General features: G+C 38.3%; 1 protein-coding gene across 1 annotated transcript; it reads left to right on the top strand.

Moving 5' to 3' along the window:
* The first annotated feature begins 7077 nt into the window (after positions 1–7077).
* Positions 7078–12275, top strand: slc34a2b (solute carrier family 34 member 2b). Its single transcript, XM_005923015.2, has 13 exons — positions 7078–7161; positions 7563–7614; positions 7707–7841; positions 7935–8063; positions 8180–8323; positions 8551–8662; positions 8752–8947; positions 9031–9126; positions 9336–9447; positions 9927–10094; positions 10347–10463; positions 10546–10670; positions 11276–12275. Exons 2-13 carry the CDS (start codon positions 7569–7571, stop codon positions 11822–11824), a joined length of 1929 nt encoding a protein of 642 aa, XP_005923077.1. The 5' UTR covers positions 7078–7161; positions 7563–7568; the 3' UTR covers positions 11825–12275.
* Positions 12276–13188: the final 913 nt, after the last annotated feature.

Below are 13188 nucleotides of genomic sequence, written 5' to 3'. Positions count from 1 at the left end.
GGCCTGTTTTTAATATCTGGGTGAGCTGATGGCTTCAAGACTGACAAATAAAAATATATATATGTTATAGAAGTATTTTCCAGACCTTTAAAGCCTTCAGAGTATCGTCTTCAGCATTTAAAGTACCCTGCGTGATTGAAATCTGGCAACTGGCTTATTTATAAGGTTTTCCAACTTATTTGATAATGATAAAATCTTTGGTCGCACACACAGTGCAACTGGAGCCATACCCTTGTTGTGGGATGAAGGTCCAGTAATGAGAGTGAAGCGATTTCTAATGATTCAACCATTATTGAGCCAGCCCCAGATAAAAAAAAAAGACTTAATTGAAAAGAGACTGATCCCTAATTATTTAAAAAAATAAATTAAAAAAAAAAAAAAAGCTAATGCAGGAAGGCAAAGACAGGTAGCATAGTAACACACATGAGAATAAAAAAAACATCTATAAAGACACGGCCAGTAGATATACACAGAGGAAATGAGACACGGGTGGAAACAATTAAGACGGGACAGAGAAACGAAAAAGGGTGGAGGCAACATAAAGTGGGACACGAAACCACACTGAGTAACACCAACCATGAGAAAAAACATCTTTCAAACTTAGGCAGTAAAAAAGCCAAAAACTTAAAAGTAATAGGCAAGGAAGCATATGGGCAACACACAGGTAACTAGATACACAAGTTCATTTATATGGAGCACATTTAAGCACAACAATCAGTGAAACAATTAGGAAACACTTGGGGAAAACAAAATCACAAAACAGCAAGACAACATAATTAAAAGAATAATTAAAACATAATTACAAAACACAACCAACTGTTAAAACAGTTACAGAACTTTTTTATCTAAATTTCTTAATATTATCCAGCTAAGACTAAGCCAGTTTTGCCCAGGCCTCACAGCACCTCCTCCAGGTTTGACAGAACACATGAAAAGGATACTTCTTGTCCTTCTCACTTTGATCTCATGTTTCCATAAAGCCTTTTCTGGCTTCTATGGAGCTATTATCTTGTAATGTAGCCTCTGTGATTCTTGTGACTCTTAACTTGTCGCAGACATTTATGAATTGTGATAAACCTGAAGTAGATGCCACAGAGTGTTTATCTTCACAGCTCGAAAACAACCTTCAGCTGTTTCAGCATCTGCATTCACATCTAAATATTAAATACTAATATTAAATACACTTAAAAGTACATCTAACGTGTGTAGTTCAGCTGTTATGCTGCAGATGGTAAACTTTTAATTAAATTAAACTTTTTAATTCATTTCCCGATTGTATTTTTTATAGTGTGTATTTAAGTTACACGAATAAAACGTGTCTCTAAAAATAAGCTTCTTCACAAAACAAGTGCACTTCTATAGAGCGCATACTTGTGTTTCTACCGGCAGGACTGTTGTTGATCGAGTGCACACAGAGCAGAAAACAAGTAAACACTTATTAACCCTCACTTCAAATTCATACAGTGAGCTCAGCCTTAAACAAACACTGTGTTAACTGTGTGAGACCAAACATTAAGGCTTCCAGGTTTGCTTTTAACCATGACACCAAGGCCAACCTTTTGGCATTTATATGTCCCCATCTACTGGTACACGTGTGAACTTCATTTCATAGAAGCTCCATCCTGGGGACAGAAAAGAAGAAAAGAGGATTAGGACAGATTGTGCATTGACTCCTGAGGGGGGAGACCTGTAGACACAATGTGAAAATATTTCATCGCTGCATGTTTTTCAGCTAAAAGTGTGTGTAGTTTTAAAAAGGTGGCTAAAGTGCAAATACAACACAATGTATCACTCTAAATTTTCTCCAACGGTAAATGTTTGTGTTGCGTATAAAGTTTTTATGGTTCATATTATGAAAGCGGCCCCTTTCTCATGGATGTCACATAGCATAATGTCAGCTTGATTCATATTCATTTATTTATATTGCATGTGAGAAATTAATGAAATGTGAGACACCTAAGTCCTGTGAGATAGACACTGCATACAAAACAAAAGCAATTAAAGCTCTTTCTTCAATTTTTCATGTTTAGCAAACAAAACTCAATTTTAAGGAGACTTAATAAAGGTTTGCACAGGGTTTCTTTTTTTATATATCAATATGAAGCACAATAATACATCTCATCATAGAAACTGACTCAGTCATTTTAAATCTAAAAGGTAATTCATAATATAAAAGCATCATACTGTAAGCTAACAGGCCAACAAGTGTTGCTAACTAAGTAGCGGCTGCAACCAACCAATGCCCAACACCACATACACTATACCAAGTAACATACATCAGAGAGTAATTAATGTTTCTACAGAGGCTGCTCCATCAGACACAATGGAAATTTGCACACAGCCTCTGATAGGTCCATTTTAAGATGCCTTGTATCCATCAGTCTCAGTCCACACTATGGCCATGTGGAGGCAGCAGGGTCTCACTCAAGTCAGTGCAAACACAGTGGTGTTAGGCTACTTTCTTTCTATTAAGGATTAACTGCAGTTTTATGTAAGATGTGAGGGGGTTTTCCTTTATTTCAGCAGCTCCAGACACCAAATGTTGCTCTCTATCTCAAGCAAACAGAGGCTTTCCATGCTGCAAAAGGTCAGTGTGAATGATGTTATTATGATGATCAGTCTTCCAATAAGCCAATTTAAATACAACTTTAGTGTTTGAACTTTTAAAAAGTCCCTCTGGAGTAGTAAGAAACCTTTAGATAGACACCAACCATCCATCACACTGTTGCTTTGGTTATAACCTTGACAGTTGCTCAGGTTTACCACCCTCAGAGATTCAACCAGTCAGGACAAATTCTAACAACAGTGTTTTATTGTTTTATAGATTGCAGTTTACTCACGGTTAGTACTTGAGGGCGGCCCTCCTTGGCCATAACGAGAGGGCAAGCTATTTGACCCCCTGTGGACTGTGCCAGCATGGCAGATAGACGGAATCAACTCAACAGCTCTTCGGGCAATCATTGACTTTGATACCATGACCATTCTCATAAAGAAAAGTATTTAAGATGTGTTATACAAGGTGTAAGAAAATATTATATACCAATTTGTAAAGGGATAATATTTTGAGATAAAATTTTTTAAAAGGTAAAAAACATATATATATATATAAATTTTCCCCCATATATACACATATTTGCAGACATGACCACAAAGTATTATATTAGTATGTGGGTGGAGGAACGATCAAAGCAGAAGTCCAAAGTTTAAAGGAGAGTCTCAGCTGATTTTTCTATCATATGTGGGTCCGTTATAGTCACAAGGGGAGAACGTACCGCATCAAACCCAATGGGTTAGTCAATAAATAACCAGGCACACTGGAAATATATGGCTACTTCATGAGGCAACTTCATATATGACAACATGCTTTGGATCCTCAGTCACATGGATAGTACTAATTGGAGTGTACACTGTGGTCTGAGCAGAAACACAGTTAGAGCCAATCAAATAATATTACTGCTCATAACTGCACAGAAGCTAAGCCTCCAGGCGCAGAGAACCATGCACAATCATTAGAGAGATAAACAGATATTTAATCAATAGTCACCTCAGGATAAAGTGCCCCACCAGTTTTTATGTCTTTTATCTAGAAAATAATTAAAGCAGATACGAATTACTCCATTTGAAATGTAGCAAAGGAATATTTGATGGAATAATGAAAATGTGTTGGTGATTTACTACCTATACAGCCGGCAATAACAACACAAAGAAAATATTTGTCATGTGATAAGTTCAAAATAAGATTTAAGGTTCATTTGTTCAGGTTCAGTGGTGCAGTGGTCTCGTGACGGCACATCCACCGGCTGGCTGGAGGCTTTTCTGTGTGGTGTTTGTGTGTTTTCTCTGTGTCCTCTTTGGGTTCTGTCCAGATACTCAATCTTCCTCCCAAAGACATGTATGTTAACTGGACTTTGGGTGTGGCTGAGTGGCTGTCTCACTATGTTGGCTCTGTGATAGACTTGTGACCTGTCCAGTTGCACCGTTGGACCTACGACAGATTAATAAGAGAATGGATGAGTTGTTCAGGTTCAAGGTGCATCTGATGACTGATATAGAAAAATAAAGTAGCTAACTACTTTCACATGTTAGTTTAATGGCTATACGATATTATACACAAGCTTTGTTCACTTTTAAACATGGAGCTGTTTCTTCTGCATATTTTATTGCATTAAATTGTCTGTGAAATTAAAAAATTATTTTTTGTTTATTATTTATCTGATCTTTTTTCTTTATTTTCATTATTATTTCATTAAACCTGTTACTGTATACCACGCAATGGCTTCATAAGGCACACTGTAACTCTTCAATCAGTCAGACTTTATTTGTTTACCACTTTTTTGCAGTTTAGTGTGGTTCAAAGGGCTTTACAGACGACCGATGAGAAGCTGATAATGTGAAAGAGTCAGATGTAATAAAACAGAACCAAAATACAAGTATAAGTATATTAAAAATGATTATAGAGTAAAATAAACCAAAACACCTTGGTAAGTTCACTAAGATGTCAAATAATGAGAAGCTACACAAACTCAGTAATGTAGATTAAAGACAGAATGTTGCTTTGTTAACACGTTTTGCATGCTTGCTTGACTATTTTCAGCTCTCAGAGCAGCTTTGATTTATTTCAAAATTTTGTTTGCTCATTTGCGTTTTCTTTATTTGCTAAGAGTTTCATATCATGCAGTGTGATATTAGTAGTATTTGTGATTTGTATCTCAGCCTCCAGTGTCACATCATATTTTCTTTGCAGGTTTGCATGGAAGTAAGCCTTTCTTTTGTGGGTATAATAGTCTTAATTTGTCAGTGCACTTGTTTGGCTGAACACTGTGTACCCAATACTGCCTGCAGCTGCAATCATCTTATTGGTTGTGCAGTAATCAAGTAGTACAGTATAGTGATTGATTGTAGGCTATGGGCTGTTTTTTGGAGCTACAAGATACAGGGTCAGGTGTTTTTAAACTATTAAAGGAAGCAAATGAAAACACAAGAAAATAGAAAAAATATTTTCTTTGATTATTATAAATTTTTGTAATTGTGTTTGTAATTTTGATAGGTGCATTCTTTTGGTTATCATAAAAACAAATATCTTGGTAAGCTGTATTTTCTCTGTGTATTTCTCCATATGTGTGTGTAAAATCATAGTATATATAATATATATATATACTATTATATATTTTATTATATAAGTACTATATATATAGTGATACTGTGGGTGTGTGTGCTGTGTTGTGTGTGCCTGTGTGTGTGTGTGTGTGTGTGGTGTGTGTGTGCTGTGTTGTGTGTGTGGCCAGGGTGTGTTGTTTTTCCACGAAATACTACTTTTTTGTATTTGTTGTAAAGTATGGGGTTCATGTATTTCTTTTGAAACATGCAATGATAAAACCATCAAACCTTATATTGGTTCATTAAACAAGAGTCGTTCAACAAGATTTCATTTTGTTCTACATACATTTTTAACCTGTGTAGGATAAATTCAAACAAATTTGGCTCTACTTACTTAAATAAAAGGCTTGAATTTAATTAAAAGAGAAAAAACTGAGCTGATGTAATCTAATTAAATTTAACTAACAAATGAATGGGTTTATTGTACGTGACGTCAACCAACACATTTTTTTTCCACAGTACATTTAAAACTTTTTAAAAGTGCAGAAGACGAGCTAGACACACTGTTAAACAGGTGCTGCCAAACATCTAAAGGGATCCAAGTCTAGATGGAAAAATAACCAGTAACCAAACTGGATTTTACGAATAAGGAACTCTTAAGGGAACCTTTGAAATTCATTTTCATGGAGTAAAGTTCAGTCTCAAAAGAAAACACAATCACCTAAGCCAAAGAAGCCTGTCCAAAATCTACCAGAAAATCAGCAACTGCTCCTGGATTTTCCACGTTAAAATCTAAACCAACAATAACAAGATGGGCAATAATTACAATCAACTCAGTGAACCCTTTTTTTTATAAGCTAGATAGTTATTATTTTATTGCATGGTGGGAGTAACTGTAACATGATTGCTGGTTAATCATTTGCTTATATTCACACCAGTTATTATAATGCAGTGCATCGTTAAAATCCTATCTCTGCGTATCTCTCACTATAATCTCAGACTATAATGTAGTGACCAATAAAGACAGGCAGGTAAAAAAAAGACTGTGTGTGTGTGTGTGTGTGTGTGTGTGTGTGTGTGTGTGTGTGTGTGTGTGTGTGTGTGTGTGTGTGTTATCTAAGAAGCTGTAAACCTGTGCGTGGCTGAGTGGGTGGCATGAGCTTATGAGTGTGTGCAGACAAATGCTTGGGCTTCTTTGAAGATTGTGGAGATAATGCATGCAATTACAGTTATATTTAATATTACTTGTTTTAAGTTCTGTTTATATTACAAGTACAGTTGCGATCAGTCGCTGTTGGTTTAAACTGAAATAAGATCAGTGTGTTACAACCCGTAATCCTTTAATATAGTGAAATATTTAACGACACAGTGCATGACATCGTGGAAAGACCAGGGGATCAACACGATGATTAATTTTCACATAAATAATTGGTTTATCTGAAGAATGATGAAACCACCTAATGTTAAAATAAATTATCAAAAAGACAAAATTCCAGGTGGATTTATTTGAAACTTAACTTGGTTTTATTGGCATATGAGAAGAATTGCCATTTCATGCCACCAGGGGGAGCATGTTTGAGTTCGTTACACCTGTACCCCAGCCCACAGACTGAAGACAGGTGGAAACTTTTTGTTTGTTTGTTTGCGTGTTTTTGTTTTTGTTTTTGCTGTAAGTTCAGTAGACGGTTAATAGTAGACATTGTCAAAAAAATAAGGTCATTAAAAAAAACTTTCTTTAGAAAGACGAGTCAAAAATAGACAAATTAACACCAAAAAAAATCCATCTTTCCCCCGTTGAAAACCGTGAAATGTGTCAGTCTTAGTTTTTAGTCCCTCAGAAATTCAAGTCATGTCTAACTGGGTTTATCTGCCCCCGCCTGCAGATGCAGCATGCCTGCTGCACATGTGTGCGTGATCTTTGAACTGTCAGCAGCGGGTGTGCGGGTGTGCGCTCTGCGCGGCGCTATAAAAGCAGCACTCAGCCTCTGAGTGAGCAACAGGTAACTCAGGTGAAGCCTCCTGCTCCCCTCTCACAGATCTGGACACAAAGGCGCTCCGCTGCAGGTGCGTACACCGGCTGCCGTCGTTATCTTTCTCGGCAGGACCGAGGCCACCTGAAATCTTGAGGATATTTGCGAGAAATAGCTGGAGGATTCAGTGGCTTGCGTTAAAAATATCCGCTATTTGGACAGATGTTATTGCTGATTGTCTTTCACGGGTGTAACAGTGCTACCACTATTGTGTTTCTTTGTTGTCTTAATTATGATCAACTGCTGAGCAGATACAGATGTGGTAAAGCTAGAATTTCATCTTGGATTACGCTGACTATTGCACAGCTGCTTAGTGGACAGAGTAAAAAGTGTGATAGATTGCTTTTGGGGGATAGCCATTTTATTTTTGAAAAGGTGAATAATACAGACTAACACTAAAACTATTGAAACTCTTGCCTTCTTTCTGTTTCTCAGATAATCATGGCTCCTAGACCAGAAGTAGAGGGAGATAACTCCTCCTCTATCGGTATGTCCTTTTCTTGTGGATATTTTTGACCTCCTCAAACTGTTATTGCAACTTTAGTTTCTCACAATTCCCCCCCGCAATCCCTCTCTTAGATGAGAAGTCTCTGTCTAAAGAAGAGAGTCTCCCACCGGCTTACTCCACTCTGGTCCTGGTGAAGGAGAATGAGGAGGCTGCGGAGGATCCCTGGGATCTCCCAGAGCTGAAAGACACTGGGGTCAAGTGGTCAGGTAAGGCAGCACGCTTTTGCGACTGCTCTATACAGCGTGGATCTCCTCACAATGCCAGACTGATTCAGTGCTTTGTGTCTTTTTTGCTAACAGATCTAGACACAAAGGGGAAGATTTTAAGAGTGTTAACCGGTATTCTGAAGCTGGTTCTGCTGCTTGGACTTCTCTACATGTTTATTTGCTCACTTGATGTTCTCAGCTCTGCTTTCCAGCTAGTGGGAGGTAAAACAAACAAACAAACAAACAAATAAATAAGCAAACAAAAACAAACCACTTCCAGGTTATGTAATGTGCATGGAGAGCTGTATTTTTACCTCAGTGTGTGCGTGTGTGTACAGGCCGAGCCGCTGGTGACATCTTCAAAAACAGTGAGGTGCTAACTAACCCTGTGGCTGGGCTGGTGATCGGGGTTTTAGTCACAGTGTTGGTGCAGAGCTCCAGCACTTCCTCCTCTATCGTGGTCAGCATGGTCGCCTCTGGACGTAAGTAGAAATACATGGAAGAGGCATGTGCACACATTTTACAGTCCGGTATACTCAAACAAATGTGTCGTAAACTCACAATAGAACCTCAAGGTGACAGTTTCAAAAATGCTTATTCTGAGAAACAATCTAAATGTTTAATGTGTGATATTTATATCTTAAAATACTAACAGTGACTGCAGTGTTAGTTTATTACACGTGAATGAAATGTCGATTATCTTTTGCAGTACTGGAAGTTAAAATGGCAGTGCCAATCATTATGGGAGCCAACATCGGAACATCTGTCACCAACACTATTGTGGCTATGATGCAGGCAGGAGATCGGAATGAGTTCCGCAGGTAAACGACAGCATGCAAACATAGAGATATTACACTAACTCTACAAACCGTTTCTAGCAGATGTTAGACCGAGTGTTCTTGTTTTTCAGGGCATTTGCTGGTGCTACAGTCCACGACTTCTTCAACTGGCTTTCTGTCCTGATTCTTCTGCCGCTGGAAGCTGCCACAGGCGTTCTGTACAAAGTCACCAAACTCATCATCGATTCTTTTCATCTCGAGTCCGGAGAAGACGCCCCCGAACTGCTCAAGGTCATCACAGACCCTCTGACAAAATCCATCATCCAGGTAACTATAAGACCGGGCCATGTTATCAATATCAAGTATGATTGCCATTTTTAAAACATTTAAAAAACTGTTTCTTCTCTTAGCTCGACAAATCTGTTATCTCTGCAATTGCCACTGATGACAAGGTTGCCATGAACAAGAGTCTGATAAAAAAATGGTGCAAAACAGAGACCAACACGGTAAGAAATCAACAAGACCTAGTTACAAAACTAGTATTTACAGCTGTAAAAACACACATAAAGCTGTGGTTAGATCAGGTTTTCTCTTGATGACTAATGTTGCCTTGTGTTAGCTCATAAAGAGGTTGAATAAGATTACGCCGTACAGCTACAGTAGCCACTGCGTCGAGGCTTGCTTTTGTTCTTATACTTTCTGCTTTCTCTTTCAGACTTTCTGGAATGTGACAGTGAACACCTGCCAACCAGGTGACATCTGCTGGGAGGAAGGAAACCAGACTTGGACCCAGATGAATGAGACTTTTACCAATTACATAAAGAGATGTGAGCATACATCCATGCCATTTCTGAAGGGGGGGAAAGAAAATTTACAAAGCAATTAGGATTACCTGATCTGCTAAAGCTCGGTGAAATATGAGAGAGCCATTCGGCCACATCAACCTCTTTAGACCAGATTCTCCGAAGCTGAGACAATGACCACCTTTGAGACGTTACAGTGACTCAGCAAATACTCTCCCTTAACCCGTCTACCTCCTCAATAGGTCCATTCATGTTGTTTGGCTGAAGTGTCACATGACCATAAAATGGATCACTTCTTCAAAGCATGCTGTTTCCAATTAAATGAAATGGTTTGATGCTTGAAGAGGTTTTTGTTTAGAAAGGTTTTTGTTTACATTTACATAAAATCATAAACTTGTGTAGCTTGTTTCACAATTACAATTTTTCTCAATTCTTAGTGTTTACAAGAGCTCGGTTAACCAGAGTTTACTCCATATGTCTGTCTCTTTCACCATCCTTTGCAGGTAATCACATCTTTGCCAATACGACCTTGTCAGAGTTGGCCGTGGGCCTCATTCTGCTGGCTGGGTCTTTGTTCGTCCTCTGCACCTGTCTCATCCTCATCGTCAAGCTGCTCAACTCCATGTTGAAGGGCCAGGTGGCTGTGCTGATCAAGAAGGTGCTCAACACAGGTACAAAACCAGCAACGAGCCTTTTGCATGTGATGTTCAGCCTGTTTGATAGTCAGCACATCTGCTTCTGTGGTGATGCTTGATGAGCGACACAGGCACAGCCTTCCTGTTGCTTCTGGCTCACGTTCAGGTCGAGCGGTCCTGTTGTGTGATGGAAAAAGCTCAGACACATTTACTATTAAGAATGAAATGCTTGTTTTCTCTGGTCATGTAGATATAATGTTCACATCATGTGTTTCTTTTTGATGACAGACCTACCCTTCCCCTTCACCTTTCTCATGGGCTATGTTGCAATTTTGGTGGGAGCCGGGATGACCTTCCTGGTTCAGAGTAGCTCTGTCTTCACCTCAGCTATAACTCCTCTTGTTGGTAAGCCATTATTACACCAGTTTTTTTGTTTGTCTTTTTTAATTGTCACCAGATCTTATATTTTGTTTATCTTTTTTGTCAGGTATCGGTGTTATTAGCCTTGAGCGAGCATATCCTCTGACGCTGGGGTCAAATATTGGTACAACAACAACATCTATACTTGCTGCTATGGCTAGCCCTGGAGAAACACTAGAAAACTCTCTGCAGGTAAGAAACAATTAAAAACTGTTCTCATATGCCTGCTTACAGCTATGCTAGGTGATGCTCATTGGTCAGTTGGTTCAGACTATAGACTGTTTATAAAAGAAGGATGTTGCCACAAAGATGTCACTCAGTGGTTTGTGGAGTTTAGCTAGCAAACCCAGTTTGCCCAATTCACCAAGAATCACTCACCAGGTCTAAAGAAACTGTCAGACCTTCACAGCAGTCTGTGTTATTAGGCTTTAAGCCTTAAACAAGTTAAATGTGTGAGATGTGATAAAATACAGAAATAGCCTAGTGCTTACTATGAAGGGGGAATTATCCACCGTTATAGAAAAGGCAGTGTTTGGCACTACTCTGTCAGCACCACTTACACGACAACATTTTTGGTTTTCAGCGAGACAAAATTATTTTGATGCATTTGCACAGATATTCCGGCTTTCCAAGTGATGCATTACAATAACTTTAATCCCTTTAAGCATATATTTATCAAAAACAAAACGAAATCTTTTTAAAGGAAAATCCATTTATCATATCCATCCTTTATTTTTTATTTGAAATCACACAGTGGTTGTCTTGTTTAAATCCAATCTTTCTTTGTTTTTTTCTAGATTGCACTTTGCCATTTCTTCTTCAACATCTTTGGCATTGCACTGTGGTACCCGATCCCTTTCATGCGGTTGCCCATCAGGTTGGCAAGAGGGCTAGGGAACAAAACTGCCAAATATCGCTGGTTTGCTATCATCTACCTGATTTTGGTCTTCTTGGTTTTCCCCCTGACTGTCTTTGGTCTGTCAATGGCTGGCTGGAAAGTACTGGTCGGCGTCGGTGTGCCTTTCGTTGCTTTAATTATCTTTGTGATCGTTATCAATGTGATGCAATCTCGCTGCCGACGCTTCTTGCCCAAGTTCCTCCGTACCTGGGACTTTTTACCCCGGCCCCTGCATTCGATGGCCCCGTGGGATAGCATCATTACCTCAGCTTCAAGCTTTTGTTGCAAACACTGCTGCTGCTGCTGCAAATGCTGCAAGTGCTGCAAGAAAAATGAGGAGGAGGAAGCGATTGAGACGAGCAGGAAGCCAAGTCTGGAGATGTACGATAACCCAGCCATGTCTAAAGATGAGGACACAAAGGAGGCCACTAAAGGAACACAATTTTAGTGTATTTAAGTTTAATTTGTATCTATATGCAAAACTTAATGCAATAATGTATTTATGATACACTTGTAATTGTTCATCACTTCTCAGGTTGTGATATATCATTGATTCCCTTTTAATGGGCGATACACTGAGCATTGTAGTGAACACTGGTGGAGAATATGAACAGAAGTGTTGCACATATTATGAACTGACTGTTGTTGGCCATGTGATGTTTAGTTTTATGATGATTTTAGTAAAACATCGTAAGATTTACTGCTGGTAATAGCTTAATTATGGATGGTTGTGAATGTTATGAGTTATTTTTTTATTTCATAAGACACGTTGAAAGAGCCTTAAGGTTTTTTTTCAACATTTCAAATACAGATGTTTATTGTAGCATTAGCAAATTTTATGTTATCCCTCAGTATTTAAGACTCTGAAATATTTGTAAATAAAAAATTGCTATTTTTAAAGTGCACTGTTGTCATTATGTTCATCTTGTTATCTCACTGACATCACACAGTCTCATAGTCACTGATATGTGTATCAACTCATCTGATATTCAGCTCACTCTTGTGCAACATGTACATTCAAGGGTACTAAATATAAGAAAACACACATTTTCAAGTGCATAATTGTCACTTTTGATCTAGTTTCATCACTTGTGTTGATAACATACCCAGAATTCCAAGTTATTTATTATTAGGGATTGGACATTTTTATCTATTTGCAGGACAGTCATGTTTTATGAGAGATCACAGGATTCATTGTAAGGTTTCAAAAAGAAAGAGTCGTCCTGTAGCTGGGTTTCATATCTGATGATCCTTAGAACAACAAGTGTGTGAAAGAGGAACTTCTCTCAAAACAAGCAAAGTTTAGCTTCTGTACAGTCACAGTACATCTTGATTTGATTTGTTTCAAATGTCAAAAAAAAAATGTGTTGATTGCATCTGAAGAAAATGTCCTGCAAGCTGGAGTCATGAGTTCTAAAGTAGCGTTAATAAAGTAGCAGTTTATGTAAGATTTAGATGAAGATTGGATTAATTAAGGCCTTAGGACAGCCAATAGTGGCTCTGCCTGTGCTGTAGTCCACTGACCTTATGAACCCAATCAAAGTACCTGCTCCTCCCTCACAACCGCCCACACCCGATTATTGCCTGTCCTCTATTTATGACATCCAGGAGCACCAGAGGACTTAAAGTACAGAACATTCAGATCAAAAGGAGACTTTAATCCTGCATTTTATGGTTTTATATATTACTAAATCATTACTAGTACACATGAGATATCATGTCAGATATATCAGCCTCTGTATTTTCAACTTTTAAAACTTTCAATAGTTGTGAGCATTTATAATTTCTGACATTTAGCTTGGTACACGTCAT

Source organism: Haplochromis burtoni, unplaced genomic scaffold (genome assembly GCF_018398535.1).
Source record: "Haplochromis burtoni strain Fernald_Lab_line unplaced genomic scaffold, NCSU_Asbu1 Contig_61, whole genome shotgun sequence".
Taxonomy (NCBI): domain Eukaryota; kingdom Metazoa; phylum Chordata; class Actinopteri; order Cichliformes; family Cichlidae; genus Haplochromis; species Haplochromis burtoni.
This window is presented reverse-complemented; position numbering and strand designations above follow the sequence as displayed.